Source organism: Equus quagga, chromosome 9 (genome assembly GCF_021613505.1).
Source record: "Equus quagga isolate Etosha38 chromosome 9, UCLA_HA_Equagga_1.0, whole genome shotgun sequence".
In the NCBI taxonomy this organism is placed as follows: Eukaryota; Metazoa; Chordata; class Mammalia; order Perissodactyla; family Equidae; genus Equus; species Equus quagga.
The window spans coordinates 55,307,071-55,324,878 of NC_060275.1; the positions used below are offsets into that span (position 1 = coordinate 55,307,071).

Genomic DNA, 17,808 nt, shown 5'->3' on the forward strand with positions numbered 1-17,808 from the left:
ATCTGAAACTGTGGCATGCTTTGCACAGCCTGGTAAATCCACGTGGTCGTGTAAACCTGCAACAAAGGCAGCTTTTCTTGTGCGTCTCTCCTTGATTTGCAAACTATTTCATTTCAGTGATGGAAACTGAAGAACTCCCCTAAGGGGCGAGGGGAGAGGAAATCCAAGGTTATGCATTTGGAATCCGAGGGGTAGAAATAGCAACAAATGCAGCCCCAGGCTGCGCAGGCCTTCTGCTCTTCCCGACAGTTCCCTTGTGATTTACTGTCCTCTTAGGGAAAAGGATTAAATACCTAGAGCAGCTCAAATGCCCAGCTGTTCATGGTTAGATTGATTTAGTTACCAGCCACAGCTCTGCTTAATGACCTTAGTGAGCAGGTGACATCTGCTTTCCGGTGCCCAGCTGAGCTCAGAGCCTGGGCGTCGGGCAAGTGCGGTCCGACAGGACAGCCCTGACTGTGCAGTGCCTCCTGGTGCTGGAGGAGCCGCAGAGGTCCTGTCCGAGATCCTCCTTCCCTTCCTGGGCGAGGAACCGAGGCCTGGGGAGGCTGCAGACCTGCCCTCCTCTCCCTGCTGGCTCCTGGGCTACAGGGAGCCCTGGGGTGGGAACCCAGCTCCTTTGGACTGTTCCTGCCAACAGGGGCTCCTCTGACCCCAAGGGGAACAGTAGCAGAGTTTATAGCGTGCTCGCATCATTCAGAGCTGATTGGAAGATTCCTGAGGAGATGCGGAGGGCCGGAGGCTGGGCAGTGGGGGAAGGCGGAAAACCTCACCAGGCCCCAAGGTGAAGTACCTTTTAGGTTGTTTCTGTTGGGATCAGACCAGCAACCTGTTGGCCCTGGGCCCCTCATTGTTCTCCAGCATTGTTATTGGGGCCTGTGTACCCCACCACACACCGACTGCCTCAGTTCCCCCTCACCTGCGCCCACTGTCTCCCAGTGCACCCCAACTCCACCCTGAGAGGCCATCGCCTCACAGCCTCGTGTCTGGTGCCCTGGGCCGGGATGGGCCCGAGTTCACTGGAGGTTACCCCCTTTCCCTCCTGAGGAGTCAAGCCTGTGTTTGTTTTTTAAAAAGCAAAGGATATCTCAGCATCTCCACAACAGATGTGGTAGACTCTGCCAGCCAGATAGCTCAGTTGTGGTCTTACCATCATTTCCTGTTATCTCAGAGGGGATTTGTGGTGTCAGCCCCTACGCTGAGCCTTCCTCTCTCTGCCTCCCGTGCCCTGTGGGGCAGGCCGGGCGGGGCTCCTTTCTGAATTGCATCTCTCTGGACATTCTGCACTTCGGATGGTCTCCTCCTCCCAGCTGACCTTCCCTCTTGCCCTGTATGCAGCTGTGCACGCACAGCTCCCTGCAGCCAGGCAGCTACGAGAAAGTGCGTCTTCGTGATCTCTCACCCCAAGCAGGAACAGCCCCCTCTGCCAAAGCACGAGCACCCGGTTGGAGCTACCCATCCATCATGCACCCAGCCCAGCTGTCGGCCACTGCTGGGGCCACCGGGTGCCCTGCATCTGGCAAATCCCATGGGCTGGAATTAGGTGGCCTTGAAAACAAGGGTCGCTCAGTCTGTCCCAGACCAGGAAGGAAACCTGTTTATTAGCATTTTGATTCATAGTAATGTGCATGCACTGGCAAAGCCCAGGCATTGCGAGTCCTTGTAAACCACATAATTAGACTGATAGGTGAGCTGGAGCAAAGCTTTGGCCTCTCTTTTGATTCATTCTCTCTCAAAGCAGAAAGAATGAGTGGCTGGGGGCCCATTGTGATCCGCTCCTGCAGCCCAGCCTCCCAGTACTGCCTCAGCTCACCCCCATCCCTGGAAAGAGGACTACCCTCTCTCGGGGTGGTGGGGAGGCCCAGCCTCTAAAGGCTGTCACGAGGTTCCCTCAAGGCAAATAGGACCATGCAGAGGAATTGTGGCTGCCATATTCCAGAAAGTGTTGCTTAGTGGGAGCCGGAGCTGAAGACAGTGAGGACTGTTGTTCCCCTCTGGAATCTGCCTGAGCAGTGGCCCTGGGCTCGGGGTGATTCATCCAGTACCTGGAGCCTGGCCCAGTGTGCTCAAGGTGCAGCGTGTGAACAAGGGCCTGTCTGAGCAAAGGTCTGGGAGCAGACTGTCGCTTTGGGGAACGCCCATCAGCTGCCCTGATTTTGCATCTTGTGCACTGAGTGTGAGTAGGCCCTGGAGCAGCACCGCAGACCTGGTGCCCTGCAGCCCTCAGCATGAAGTGGATAGTGGAGAAGCCAGGTGAAGCACTGTGGCACAGAGAGCTTAAGCACTTGGCACTAGGCCACCCAGTGGCCGAGTGGCAGAGCTGAGGGGTCTGGCTCCAGAATCTGGGCTCTTCCCCGCTGAGCTGCAGCTCAGAGAAGCAGAGAGGGAAGCAAGACTGAAGAGAGAGCTGTCTCCACAAGCAAAGGAGGCAGGGGAAGAAGAAACATGGAAAGTTCTCCCTCAGCCCAAGGCCTGGGCCAGCACCTGCTGCCTGGGGCAGAGCTGGGGCCTCGCAGGCGGGGCGGCTATGCATCCAGCCTGGGAGGAACGGCTGGGCTCAGATCACAGCCAGGCCACATAGCAGCACCATGTGGAGCAAGCTCCACTGCGCTGTGTTGTTGAATTTTGTCCCCAAAATGATTGGTTGAAGTCCTAACCCCGTACCTCAGGATGTGACCTTATTTGGAGATAGGGTGTTTGTAGATATAAATTAGTTAAGATGAGGTTGCACTGGAGTAGGGTGACCCTTGATCCAATATGACTGGTGTCCTCATAAGAAGACAGGGACACAGAGAGCAGATGGCCTTGTGAACAGAGACACATGGGAGAACGCCATGTGCCGGCAGAGGCGGAGGCTAGAGTGCTGTGTCTACAAATCAAGGAACGCCCGGGACCCCCAGAGATAAGGAAAAGCAAGGAAGGGTTCTCTCCAGAGTTTTGGAGTGAGCAAGGCCCTGCTGACACCTTGATCTTGGACTTCTGCCTTCCAGAACTATGAGAGAATAGATTCTGTGGTTTAAGCCATGCAGCCTGTGGTACTTTGTCACAGCAGCCACAGGAAACTAACACAACCGCTTTTGCATTTTCCACCAGCCTAAGGTGCTCAGCCTGACGCATTATTGACTGCCGTCTTGAGCCTTGGAGGCATTTCATTGCCCCGGAAGCGAACCTACCTCACCCCGAAATAGATGTGAGCAAACGGACTGGAATGACCGTATTATTGGGCACCTGCCTCAGGTGTGGGCAGTGGTCAGGCTATATCTATGTGGAAACACTCAGAGTAGCCAGGTGTGTGCATCAGTTATGGTTGAGTGATGAAGGACAGCGTCTGCTCAGGTTGAAGAAGAAAGAAATTTATCACAGGGTGTTAAATAGCTTATAGCGCTGGAGCGGGGCTGTTTGCTGCCATCTCCCCCTTTTGTGCTCTCTATAAAATTCTCCAGTGTCCTTTAGGTACATTCTGCTGTCTCTTATCTTCAAGATAAAGCTATGAAGCAGCCCCATCAGATATTCTTACCTCGGTTGAGAGAGGAGGAAGGTGAGGCTGAGGGAGGTTAAGCTACTTTCTCCGAATTGTCTGACCTGCTGAGGGCAGAACCACGGACCACCGCCCCAACCCTTTCTACCTGCCAGCCATCTCGAGCTGCTCTCCCCTGCTCACTTCAGACTGATTAAGAATGGAAAAGCAGAAAGGCAGTGCAAGTGTGAGTTGGGAGACCTGGATCCCAGCACTGGGCCTGCCTGAGCCTGCTGAGGTCTGAACAAGCCCCTTCACCTTTCTGAGCCTCTGTTTCCACACCTGTAAGGTGGGATGGCTGGAATGCATCTGCAAACTTCTTTTTCGGCAGCGGGAGCCTTCTTCCAAGAGAAACATTGTGCGTATCTACATTTAAGACAGGAAAAGGCAGAGTTGCTGTGGTTGCCGCAGAGAGGGATCCAGACTGCCCCCCAAGATACTCCTGCTTGGGGCTTGTGGGGCTTCAGCCCCTGACAAAGGCCGAGTACTGCTTGGTTGAGCCCACTCATATCGTTGCGAACTGTGACTTTCCTCTGCAGAGGAAGAGCAGGAGCGGGCCATCTCTGGGAGTTCAGGGTGCCTGGACGTGGAGGGAGGGAGGAGGCGGGGAGAGGTGCTGGGTATTTAGGAAACAGAGGAGTTGACTGATTGGGGACGGGCCCAGCTTGCGGTGAACATGTTAGATGTGGTCCCCTCTTCTCCCACCTGTTTCCTAAATGAAAAGTCTTACATCCTAGTCTACCAGAGGAAACATTTGTTTAAGGTGAAATGAGCAGTTTTAAAAGTAGGAAGGGAAACAAGCCTGTCTTGGAGGGCTGCCCCAGGGGAGGCATCCACTCTGCTGGACCTTGGCGGAGTGGCCTCCATAAAGTCCCGGGTGCCGCCCTCGCTGTCTGGCAGAGCAGCACTGCACACACGTGTGTGTGTGCGTACATGTGTCTGCACACTGGTGCTGCCCACTGCATTGCCGCTTCCCTGCTCCTCACCAACACGTCACAGGTACACATGGCAGCTCCCAGAATGGGCACGTCCCAGGCAGCTGAGGGAGAGCTTCCTGACTGGCTCAGAAAGACCAGGTGTGGTGTCACACCCACTGAGTCCACTTCCACCCAGAATTTGAGAAAGCTTTGAATAAGTGTGACGGGATCGCTTGGCTTAGTATTGCTTTGGTTTGCCTTTATTCACCAGAGCAGCAAAGAAAGTGCCCTTGAGATCCGTGTGAATCTGGACGTGCTGGCCATCTGCCTGCACTTGTTTGTTAACTGACACCAGAGCCATCCCATGTGCCTCTTCTAGAATCATGTCCAAGCAAGTGTCTTCTGAATGGAGATGTTCACAGGAAGCCACTAAATTTTAAAGCCGCTGAGGAAACCTTTGATGCATCTTCTGGAAAAGGCCATGGACTTGCCTGAGAAGAGGCTGGCGGCAGCCATCCGTGAGAATAGGCCTGTTCATCCGAATCTGTAGTTTCTTCTTTCTCTGGCTTTGCCTGTCGCCAGCCAGAAGGGGCATCACACGTTGTCACAGCCCTTGGAAAGTGTACTCCTGAGGAAGAAGGGTGAGGCTAACCTGGCGAGACCCAGCCAGAGATGGTGTTTAATGAAGAGTTCACACTGTAAGGCACAGAGGAGCCGGGAGACCAGAGTACTCAGAAAGGGCTCAAAGGAGCCGGTCTTTAAGGATGGATAGAATTAGAAAGGGTCAGAGGAGGAAACTCAAGGTTCAAGGGATTATTAATAATAGCTAATGTTTTGTCCATACAATGGAATATTATTCAGCCTTAAAAAGAAACGGCATTCTGACACCTGCTACAACATGGATGAACCTGGAGGGTGTTATGCTAAGTGAAATAAGCCAGTTACCAAAGGACAAATACTGTATGATTCTACTCATATGAGGCGTCTAGAGGAGTCAAATTCAGAGAGGCAGAACATAGAGTGGTGGATGCCAGGGGGAGATATGGGGGGTGGGGGAATCAGGAGTTAGTGTTTCATGGGGACAGAGTTTCAGTTTGGGAAGATGATAAAAGTTCTGGAGATGGATGGCGGTGATGGTTGCATAACACTGTGAATGTGCTTAATGCCACCAAACTGCACACTTAAAAATGGTTAAAATGGGGCCAGCCCCGATGCCCTAGTGGTTAAGTTTGGCGTGTTCCACTTCAGCGGCTCACTCTTCTGTCGGTGGCCGTGCTGTGGCGGTGGCTCACATTAAAAAAAAAAAAGGAAGAAGAAGAAGATTGACAACAGATGTTAGCTCAGGGTGAACTTCCTCAGCAGAAAAATGGTTAAAATGGCAAACTTTTTGTTATGTCTCTTTTCCCACAATATAAAAAAAAAAAAAACTAGCTAACATTTATTGAGCACTTGCTGTATACCAGGCACCTCACAGAGCACTTTCCTCCTCACGTGGTTCTCTAAATAGCCATAGGAAGTAGGTGCTGTTAACTGTTTTCCTTTTACAAATGTAGAACCTGAGGTTTGGGGTCATTTATAAGTCTCCGAAAGCCAGACAACCAGTGATGGTCCAGTGTGGATCGAACCAGATATGTCGAGTCCAAATGCAAACCCTAAACACTGCACTGTGTGAGCAACAGGCTGAAATGTGGGAACGGAGGGCAGGACTCCCCTTCCTGCCGGCCCCGTCCTCCCAGTCTAGAGGCCGGTGTTTCTAAGTGTCCCTCGTGCTGCTGGCAGCAGGGATGTGTTTCCATCTACCTCCAGAGGCCACAGCCCCATTCAGGCTCTTGGATTCAGTGGAGCCCTCATTGTGGCTCTCAGCTGGTCTCCCTGTTGCTTGGCAATGTTGGCCATCGTCCATTGGCCATAACTTGCACATAATTGTCCCCACGACCCTTATTTTAAGGAGTGACTGTGTCGCCTGATCTCTTACAGACCACAGTAATCGACTACGTGAAACCCTCAGATCTCAAGAAGGACATGAATGAGACCTTCAAGGAGAAGTTTCCTCACATTAAGTTAACACTCAGCAAAATAAGGAGGTACGTGAGGATCGGCATCTGCTTGAACTTTCCCTTCGGTCCCCTCGCCCAGCCCCAGCATGTTAAGCTCATGCTTTGTGCGAGGGTTCTTCCTGTTGTTCTGGGCACTTGCAACACAGGCACGTTCAGCAAAAAGACTCATCCGATGCTGGCTGGCTGATGCCACGATGTGAGAGCCAAGGGAAGCAGGACAGAAGGCAGAGCTCTTGACACGAGTGGACATGGATCTGGGGTGGGTTCCTCCAATGAAAGAATAATTTCATGCTACCGGCAGCTCACCAGTTCAGTAGGATTTCTGTTATGGAAAAATCAGAATAGGAAACATTCGATTCCTGCTTTGTCAAATGTAGACAAAACAGAAGAGAAAAGAGTTGGTTATCATAGGATTTGAGATAATGCTTTACCCACAATTGTCCGCCCAGAGGTAACAGCCAAGCCCTATCTTTAATCAGTCAGCAAAATAGCCAGGGCTAAATCAGGCTGGTATTTCCCCAACAGCTGATTGGATCAACTTTGTGGTGACCCTCATCTGCTGGCCAGACAGTCAAGAGGACTGGCCCTGCTGGGCCGGAGAGGAGCTGACTCGTGGTGTGGTATCTGTGTGCCAGGACAGCGAAATTTCAGTGCGTGTGTGTGTGTGTCTAGTAATGGAGGCTCGACTGTACACCAGCACAATGTTGGAATATGTGCTAACATTTACACACATGTGTATTGTAGTACATTTGATTTGATTTGGTTGACATTTGATTGATTTGATTCTGGCATGTTCCAAGCCAGAGAGGTGAGAAAAGTTAAGTATTCACCCTGTGGCCACTTGCTGGGCAGCGTTCCTTGTACACTGGTGGTTGTGCTCTCAGCTTCCCCCCTCTTCTGCTGTAGTTAATGAACATGACTGACATTCGGCAGAACTGATACCAGGTACCTAATTCATTCCTCGTTCATCTCTCTGGAATGACCATAGTTCCCCTCAGAGTTTCCCTCTCTCAGAGAGAACCTCAGACTTCCACTTGGGTTCAGTGTGTCCTGAGTCAACCTGGTCTGTACAGCTTCACCAACAGAGAAGAGTGCAAAGCGCCCACAACTTGAGTCTGTTCCTCACACGTTGTGTGACTTTCTCACTCAGGGATGTCATCCCCTTCTGCGTCGCCCTTCTGGGAGTGAGAAAGAGAATGAACTTTCCAGATGGAGTAGTCTTTCTCTGGGTTCCCTGAAGCTCCGTGTTCTAACAAGACTCTCCCCCCCCTTCTTGTTTTCTCTAGTCTGAAGCGAGAGATGAGGAAGCTGGCTCAGGAGGACTGCGGCTTCGAGGAGCCCACGGTGGCCATGGCCTTTGTCTACTTTGAGAAGCTCGCCCTCAAGGGGAAGCTGAACAAACAGAACCGGAAGCTTTGTGCCGGAGCCTGTGTGCTGTTAGCAGCCAAAATTGGAAGCGACCTCAAAAAGCACGAAGTCAAGCATTTGATTGATGTAAGTGGCGCGTGTCGGATGGCTGGGGGAGCAGGCGCCCCAGGGCAGCATTTGTCTCTCAGAAGCCTGGTTGGAGAATTCAGATCCTTAGTGGGTTACAGAGACCAGGGCTGTGAGGTCGTCCTTTCTGCAGTGGATGTCAGATGCCACAGCTCAGGCTGTCTTAATACAAAGACGATCCGCTTTGACGAGACTGAAGATCCCCAGTGAAAAATCCATTTTCAGACACCATGGGGGGTGAAATTATTCTCACAGCCGCAGAAGCCACTGTACTGATAAGGGGTCTTGTGGGCAGTGTGAGCCGCAGAGCGTCCCTCAGACATTGGCTCAGCAGACCTTGGCTTTCTGCAGCCCTGGTGGCCTCCTCTTTGGGGAGAAGCGTGGGTTTGACTGAGTGATATCTCCTTTCTTTTAAAGGAGAGCGCCATCAAAACAAGGAAACGATGATCTTTTTGGACCGATATATGAATGCCTGTTTTAAAATAGAGTGTATTCATAGAAAATTTGGGGTACCATAAAACCAACAGATCAGGAGACAGCTGCCCTTGAAAAGACAGTTTCTTACTCAGGTTCCGAGAGGAGGGGTATCTTAGCCACAATAAAACACCAGACTGGGAGCTTTCAACAACAGACGTTTATTTCTCAAAGTTCTGGAGGTTTGGGAGTCCAAGATCAGGATGCCAGCTGCTTTGTCCTGGTGAGGGCCCTCCTGGCTTGCGATGGCCACCTTCTCGCCGTGTCCTCACATGGCCGGGAGAGGGAGAGCAAGCCAGCTCTCTGGTCTCCTCTTATAAGGGCATAATCCCATCCTGAGGCCTCCTCCCCCTTCAGCTCCTCACCTGGGGTGTTCCCCATTTCTACTCCAGCAGCCCCTACAGCTGAGTGGACTGAGAGGACCAGGCAGGGAGCCCCGGGCACAAAGCCCAACGCTCTGCGCCCAGCCCGCTCAGACACAAGGACTGCGTGATGCTCTGAAAGTGTGGCCACCTCACCAGGACTCTGCGACCAAACTGCAGAGAATCCGCTCACCCGATTCTGAATTTACCATGTGGTTATCGTTGTAGACGATTTGCTGTATTTTTAGTCTTACCTCAAAGCCTGAGTAACCTAGTTGTCACAGGTAGAGTTGGAACCCCAGTTAAGTCTGAATCTCAGTGTTGCAATTTATTGCCCATGTCATCTTGGACAAATGAACCTCTGGAGCTTGTTTTCTCCCCTGTGAAATGGAGATAAATGTGACATTATTGAGAGACTGCGTGAAGCCGTGGATACGTGTGCGCCTCCCAGCTGACGGTGGCTCTTCTGGGAGCTTTGATCCCCTCTCTGCCTCCATGGTCTTGCTCATAACAGGTTTCTCTGTACGCATGCACTGGCTGATGGATAGAGAGGGGCTACGTGTGGAGAGAGCCTAGTATTTTGATTTCAAAGCTAAAATGCTTTTGGTTTTCCTTAAATTTGTTGCAGAAACTGGAAGAGAAGTTCCGGCTGAACAGACGAGAACTGATTGCCTTTGAATTCCCGGTGTTAGTGGCCTTGGAATTTGCTCTTCATCTGCCAGAGCACGAAGTCATGCCCCATTACCGCCGCCTGGTCCAGAGCTCCTAGCACCGGCCCGAGGAGGGCCAGGGACCACTTCCTCTGAGCGCGGCAGCGTGCCACTCACTACTGGGAATGCAGAGATAGAGCCCATCGTAGCCAACTGTCTTCCTGTCGACATGTTTTTGTGTAGAAGCAGCTCGGGAAACTCTTCAGGGAGTCTTTGGTCTGGCTAGCCGAGCTGAGCCATGAGCTGCTTCCTGTTCAACAGGGCAGGGGAGACCCAGCAGACGGTGGCGGCAGCCCCTCCAGCCCTCTGCTTGGCAGGAATTTCTAGCTGCCTCACCTGGTCTTCCTCCCGGTACACCCAGCCTCGCAAGTGCGGTCCAGGCCCTTCTCTCCAGACTCATTCCAACTCGGAGTATGAAATTCTAGAACAGAGGGGAGAAGAGTATTTGCAGAAGTTGGGGGAAAGCTTTTAAAAGACCCCCTCCCTGGGTCAAAAGAGCGTGCCAATCTATTTTTGTATCAGCTGTTAGAAGAGCACTGTCCCCTAGAGAGTGTGGATGAGTGAGTGTGAGAACGTGTGTGTCTGAGAGAGATTGCGTCAGCCCTCGGCCCCCAGAGCCTGTCCCACCAGCCATAGAGCAGACCTCGGCCTGGAGTCATGAGCCAGGCTGACCTTGGGTAGTTATTTCTAGATAATCTCTGGATAATACTCACTCTCTCAGTACCAGATTGTCTGACAGCCTTGCCCTTAGAAAATGACGTCGTTTCTGTTACTGCTTCTACCACCAACGGGACAGAGAAGACAAGTCCTCGGGGATGGATGAGTTGGTGGCAAAGCATGGCGTGTGGCGCTCTGTGCCCTTCTGCCATCACACCGCATGCACAGATTTCACCCTCGCACTTTTCCCACCGTGGAGACGGCCGGGGCTGCGCTCCGTGGTGTGGGTTCCTGTGCTCTATGTTAGAGTGCGTGATGAGCACATTTATTGTGCTATATATGTATATATGAAAGATGTTTTATAAAAATCCAGAATAGGGGTAAGACGCGTGATTGGCGTTTCGGGGCTTTTGACGGCTGGGACAGGCTGTGTCTTGAGCTGAGGTTGAGTCGAGTGATGAGGCAGTGACTCTTGTCATCACCATATACCCAGGGCTGTCGGTGCAGAATTTTAATTGTGACTTGTACTGACTCACTGGGATGACCTGTACTGAGGCATGTCACCTCACAGCCACAAGAGAGAGGTGCCCACCAGGGTTTGCCTGACTGAAGAAAGCCTGTGGCCGTGTAAAAAGAGAATTAAAATATTTTATTGTTTCTCTGTACATGTATGTGTCTGTATAGACATACCCCTGCCCTGCCCCCACTTCAGATTTCACACACAGTCCCGGAGCTGCTCACGTCACCCCAGAGAAAGGGCGGTGGGGAGACTGAGTGTGTACAGCTTTAGTTGGCAGAGCTTGAGAGAGAGGACAGCCACACAGGATGGAGAAACTCAGGGAGCAGTTGGGAGAGAGCAACCAGGATACTCGCCTTCTCCGGGGCGGCAGATTGAACTGCGTTTAGTCCCAGATATTTTGCTAACGAGTGTCCTTATCTGGGTTCAGTTGTAAGACAGTGATTCTGCTGGGGGATGTGATGAACATGTCTGGCTAGATCAGCTCGTATTTAAGGGGCGCCTGCTGTTTAGGAGACAAATTGGGGAGGAAGTACCAAGTCTTCACATGCCTCCATCGCCTGAACTACGGTTCTCTCCCAGCAGCTGGGGTCCGTCACTTGCAGCTCTCTGACGAGCCCCCCGGTTCCCAGCCCACTCAGCTCACTGAGGAGTGCCTGGCCAGGGGACAGGCTCTCTGAGAGGCAGGGCCGCTGGCACCTAGAAGTTGCCTGCAGAGCTCCCTGCCAGCGCTGTGCCTTGAGTCTCCTTCCAAGCTTGGGGGGACAACCAGTGGGCGACACAGGCCACCAGCCCAGACATGAGGAGGGCAGCCTGCATCCCTCCTGTGTCTGAAAATGAGACTAACATTCTTGAATTTGGGGTAATTTGTTTGGTTTTTAGCATTTATGAGATGGACTTAAGAACTTGTTGGTCCATTTAAAAAAAAAAACAATTTTAAACTTTATTTTGGCCTGTGGATTTGTTGAGTGAGTTTTATTGGTCTTAATTTAGTTGGGAGGGGGGCTGAGATGAAAGATTTTGTCGAGAGCTTTCCTTTCGCCTGTCCACAGCAGGAGCTTTCTGAAGGGAAAGGGCATGAGATGGAGGATGGGGATGAAGGTCGCTGCCAGAGCCGCCCTTGTGACGTGTGCATCCCAGACACTTCCCAGCCTTGGGCCTCAGCAGAGAGTCGAGGAGGCAGCCCCAGCCTGTGTGGAGAGAAGGAGACTCAGCAGACTGTTCTAGAAGACCCTGAGGCTCTGTCCTTCCACCCACCACCACAGCGAGCAGGTTCAGGCCCCTTGCAAGGCCCACTCGCTCTCAGGCCTGCCCTGAGCCTCTCCAGCTCTCCCCATGCACAGATGTCTGTGGGGAGCCCTGCCCGGCCAGATGCTCCTCAGGACAGCACTGGCTGCTCTGCCTGACTTGGTTTCCCCGACTGGCTTGGGGGATCTGGGGCTCCTCTCCTCTAGTCAGCCCTGACTGTTAAGTTAGGTAAGAGACGGGATCAAGCGAGCAGACAGGCTAGTGCAGCCGCCCCCTGCCCAGAGTACCTGCCCTGGGTGCCTGAGCCCAGGCCAGCCCAGTCACTGCTTTCCCTATCTGTCCCCTAGTCAAGCCTCTCTTAAAGCAGGAGACCCACACCAAGTGCAAAGCTGTGCATTTTCCTTGGTTGCTTTTTTTTTTTTTTTTTGATCAAAAATTGCCCTACCACGGTTTCTGTCATCCTCACCCAGCAGGCCCATTTTGGGCTGTCCCTTATTCCACACAAACCAGTCTGTACCACAGGCCCTGCCTCGCTGACGTGGGAGCAGGGGACATTGGAGTTCCTTCCCCTCCTCCTTGTTGTTAACACTCCGTCCTGTCCTCTTCATTCCACCAACAGCAAATAAGACTGCTTGCTGCCCCTGCAGCTGGATTCTTTCTCTCCCTCTGAGACATTTCCGTGCCCACCTGCCAGCCCTCGCCTTCCACCAGCGCTGGCTGCCCCCGTAACTCAGATCCTGAAGCCACCTCACCCCCTTGCAATCTGCAAGTGGGGAGGGGGAGGCTGGAGAACAAAGCCACTTTGAGCTAGGTGGTTTCGTTACCTGCTAATTGTGTTATTTGTCCAATGATGGAAGAAGTCCTTCAAAGAAAGGGGTTTGTGAGGGAGCATCCCAGGGGCTCACCCCTCCCAGGGGCAGGCAGTCCATCTCCCCAGGGTTTGCAGGGCCATTTGGTTAAGGACAGCACTAGCCAGGTCACAGCAGGCCCAGGTAGGAGAGTGCTGAGGGCGAGGGACGGGAGGAAACATCAAGACTATAAATCTGGAGTCACATGTCGTCAACACCAACTTAAACAAAAGGTCGCTTCAGGTAGTGCAACTGCAAGGCAGAACTGAGGTAAAAAGCTATAAAAGAATGAGATGATAGGTGAAGGCAATGGTCATCTTACTGCCAAAGGAACCCAGTGCAGAATGCTCAGAGCCCTCACCCCATAAAGGACCATTCGGACTTCTAAGTAGAAAGACTGCAAACACAGAGCTGGCTGAACCGTGAAGATGCCTGGCAAGGATGGTGCCTGCCCATGTGCCATCTCCCACTGTCATCTTGCTACTCAAAGTGTGATCCGAGGACCAGCAGCATCGCCATCACCTGGTGGCTTGTTACAAATGGAGAATCTGCATCTTAACCAGATCCTGTGGAGATTTACGCATTAAAATCTGAGAGGCACTGTTCCTCCATAGACGCATAGGAAAGAAAATTTTTGTCTAAAAAAGGATACAACTCATCATGTATAGAGTTGTCTAAAATAGAAAAAGGTGCAGAGACACTGTAGATGGTTTTTAATACCAAAAAGGTAGTGCCAATCTCTCTCTGAAAGGGAGTTTTGACATCTGCTTACCTCGCTGCCTCATCTAACATCTGGTTGTATGTGGCCAGAAAGATTTAAATTGGGCTAAGCTACAGTTAACCTATTGTAGGTCTCAAATGTGGAGCTGGCTCACAGGGCATGGCCTCAACCAGCGTTGACCAAGATTGCTGCTCAGATGAGGCCTGTATCCCAGGTTCCTGGGCCAGGGGGAGAGGGCTGCAGAGGGTGCTGGAGCGGGAGTCCCCTCTACCGTAGCTGGGGAGCAGTACAGTTGTGACCTTGGGGACATCAAGGATGAACAGACTTCCAGTTTCCTTGGACTGGTGTTCGTTGAGGTCCACCTAGCATTTTCTAAATGCATCTTAGACTGGGTTCTGTGGGTGACAACAGGGCCCCCAAGGGCCTGCCCCTGAGGAGTTTCCAGAGGTTGGAGAGAGAGCCCTGGGGGCAGGTGGAAGGCAGCCTGAGTGGGCGCAGTGATAACTGTTCTCCAGAGGGAGCCCCGGCAGAAGCTCGAAGAGAAGTTCTGACTTCAGATGGCCCTGCACTGGACAAGGCCAAGGCAGCAGGTTGGAATTGCTGCTGGCACACAGAGGACCAGGCAGGCCAAGTTAGAGCAGCCCTATGAGTGAAGGCCGAGAGGACAGGCAGGATGAATCAGACTCCTTTCCAGGGCACCTGGACGGCTCGGTGAGAAGCCAGAGACATGAGCAGCACTAGGCAGAGAGCCCTCGGACACAGAGCCAGGGGGCAGAGCTGGGGAGGACTTGATTCACCACGCAGACAGCAGGCGCAGCGCCGAGCTAGGCACCTAAAGCACACGTTCTTAGTTAACCTTTAAACAAACTCTAAAATTAGGTCTCATGCTCCCATTTCATAGATGAGGAAACAGAGACTCTGAAAGACTGCTCCCCCAGGTCACGCAGCTATGTAGTGGCAAAGGCAGCAGTCGTATCCAGGTCTGTCTGATCCCCAAGCCCGCCAGCTGTCCTGCCTCAAGCTTGGGTCAAAATAGAGAAGCTAAGAAAGCAAAAGGCCAGAGCCAGGCTGGCGTCAGATGTCCGGCTTGACCTGCTGCACTGATGGCCTCTCGGATTAGGAGGCGCCTTCTCCCCACCCCATCCAGCAGCCGCCAGCCCTTTCTGTGCAGAGAGCGAAGGGATCTGGAGCCACTAAATTGTTGTCCTCTGGGCTCTGAGCAGCCTTCAGAGCTGACGTGAGACACACTTTTGGGCCCTGTAGAACACAGGCTTTCTGGAAAACTTGCTTCTGCAACAAAGCAGACGACCACAGTGCGGAGTAACAGGGTCTATGGGCTTGCCCATCAGCATTTGACCAATTAGTTTCTCATTGTGTATGTATGGGTTTTCCACTGTGTGTGATAATTAACACAAATTCTCTTTGCCCCACTCTCTGTGTGTTTCTTGGCTGCTGTTCCTCCTACCAGTGTGTGACTCAGAAATGCACACGTTTTTCTCTAAGGCTAAGTCAGGTATACCTCGGGCAGGCAGGCAGCCAGCGGGGAGGCCACATCGCACAGGGGAGTCCATAGGATGCTCTGGGATTATGAGCTGTTTGAGACTGTTCATGCCTCAGCCCCCAAATGTCACAGGCACAGGCCATCGTCAGCTAAAGAAAGGCCCTTTCATGATCATTAACTGCTACTCGAGACCATGGGTTCGGGACAGCAGGAACAGCATCCCCAAGCACCCGGCACAGTGCCTGGTACATGGAATACACCAAACAAATGTTGGTTGAGTTGAATGAACCATCACAAATGTAGGGGAGGAAGACATTTCCTCTACCCTCTCTGGGTTCGTCTGGCTGGAGAATGAATTAAATTCACATGAGACAGAATAGCAGGAGAAAATTAAACAAGGCTTTATGAAGACCATGGCCTGGGGCCTCTCTTCCTGAAGGAAGGAAGAAAGGGCACCAAAGAAGTGGGGTGCGCAGAGTGGTTATATACCCCCAAACAGGATGTTTCACATATGATTGAAATGTCCCTCCCACAATAGTCACAAGATTGCCCTGTTGGCACAGCACTTGATGGACACAGCAGGTAGTGGGTCTGCTATCTTGGTGGGCTTAGCAAGAGGCAAGTCTATTGTCTCGAGTTGGGTGGTCACAGATGAGCCCAGCAATCAGTTCCTAGCCTAAGGAAAGATGCTTAATCCTGAAGGAAATGCCAATGTTGGGAGGGGGAGGGAAGTTGCACCTTTACCTCAAGGACCTTTGTTCTGGCCATAGTATGCCGGGGTCCCGCCCCAGCGGAGTCCAGGTTCCTGAGGGATGGATGGCGTCGGCGCAATGAGGGGAAAACAAAGGGGACGTGAGACTTGGGTTGGTGTTAGCAAGTCCGACTTTACTGTGCACAAGTGTCGTTTATATATTTTTCAGGATTAGTACAGAAATAGTTCTACAAATATTCTCAGAGAGATAAGGAAGTAAAAAAATCGAGCACAAGAATATTTATTAGCATTCCATTCTATATAGCATAAGGTTAATGGTAGTCTTCTCCGCAATTAACTAGTGTTTGTTGTCTCTAAGCTAAAGGAGATAGGTACCTAGGCATCTGTTGTAATTCATGGTAAAGTTAAATCAAAGAGAGAAGGTCCAGGCCTCCGGACAGGACAGCAGTCCGTCTGGTTACATCCTGGTGGAGCCATCCCTGCCTCCCTCAATCATTTATGCCATTAGTGTAGATGGTTAATGGGAACAAAAGGCAACTCCAGGGTATCTTATCCCCAGGGCTATCTGCATTCTCAGCGGGCAGTTAAACATCTTTACTTTTTTGCGCCCTTTAGGGGGTGGAAGCATTCCTTTGTCTTTTAGATTGTAGCGCTAACAGTCCCTTAAGTACACTGCCGGAGAAAGTATCACTTTGTTAGTAAAGTAAATGGCTGAAAAGCTAAGCTAAGTTATATATCTTCAAGAATAAAAAACAGAAATAAGTATAGACATAACCTTGCTAGAAAGCATGCATATAATTCAGAAAATATCAGGGGTGTCGGCCGGCCATTCTTCGCCGAGGGGCATCCCTGCACCCCTCGGCCCTTCTACTCATCAATTGTTTATTATTTATTGCTTTTAGGAGAAAACCTCTATAAGATTTTAACAGAAAGCAGAAGGTCAAGAATAATATGTAGATACTTCTTGATCATCCAATTAACCAGCAAACTCAGACGGACGATGCATATATATATTTAGACAAAGAACTGGAGGGAGAAGGAAACATTAACCAGACAGAGGCCATAAACCTAATTCACATCTTATCTGGGCGGGATTCCTTTCTGATTGTCTCAAATGGGACTGTGTGCTCCTCCATTAATTAACTGAAAAATATCTTGACAGTTACCTGCAGGTGGTCACATTCTCTTACTATATCTAATTTTCCCGGGAGGTAGTGCCTCCCAAGCAGCCACCCAAAGGAGTGAAAACTGGAGGTTAAGAAAGGAAAAGGAATGAAGGGCAATTAGAAGCAGCACAGGTTTCAGAACTATGTGAGGGGCTGGCCAGTTATTCTTCACCAAGGGGCGACCCTGCACCCCTCGGCGTTAATCGGCTGGACCCTGTCAAACAACCGATCAAATGATGTAGCCACAGCTCCCAGCAATAGTAAATGTTTTAAAGCAGATATACAATGCGTTCTCAATGGCCACAGTCAGGCCCTTTTGGAAAAAATAGCAAAGTCAGGCCAAATTAGGTTTACACCAAATGGCTTCCTCATGTACTCCAATATTTCCTATTGCTTGCCATTTCTATTGTCAATGTATTCATGGGAGAGGCTCAGGCAAGCTGAGCAACTCGCCAAAGGGCTGAAACCACCACCTAAATATCATACCCAGCTAAAGACAAAGGAGGATGTTGGGGGTGGGGGAGTCAGTTACAGGAGCATACCAGACAAGCACAACAAACAAATGCAGATTTAAGTCCTTGCCTTCCCCATTGATTAAGCGTTTCTAGAGATGAGGTCAAAGAGACATATCTTGGGGTGGCCAATTCCAGGCCCCCACACAAATTAATCACCCCATTGGGCAAATTGTTTTGTTAGTGGTTCTGAATCAATTCTCTGCTCAGGTCACACCTAGGACTCACCCTATAGACCACACCGCCAGCTCCCATGCCCTCCAGCTACCAGGTAGGCTCTGCCAAGGAGAAATGGGCACAGGAGAATGAGGTACCACTATGTGCTCCACAGCCTTCTGCCCCCGCGCCCCCCTCCCCCCCCCCAACCCCAGGGCCTCACTGCCCCTTCTTGGCCC

General features: G+C 51.4%; 1 protein-coding gene across 1 annotated transcript in view; it reads left to right on the forward strand.

The window, feature by feature from the left end:
• The window catches only part of CABLES1 (Cdk5 and Abl enzyme substrate 1), a 107,346-nt gene extending 96,493 nt beyond the window's left edge, over positions 1-10,853 (forward strand). Inside the window, exons 8-10 of the mRNA XM_046671607.1 lie at positions 6,412-6,518; positions 7,778-7,985; positions 9,450-10,853. Coding sequence (XP_046527563.1) covers positions 6,412-6,518; positions 7,778-7,985; positions 9,450-9,590 — 456 coding nt within the window. The 3' untranslated portion in view covers positions 9,591-10,853. The remainder of the gene's footprint in view (positions 1-6,411; positions 6,519-7,777; positions 7,986-9,449) is intronic.
• The last annotated feature ends 6,955 nt before the right edge of the window (positions 10,854-17,808 follow it).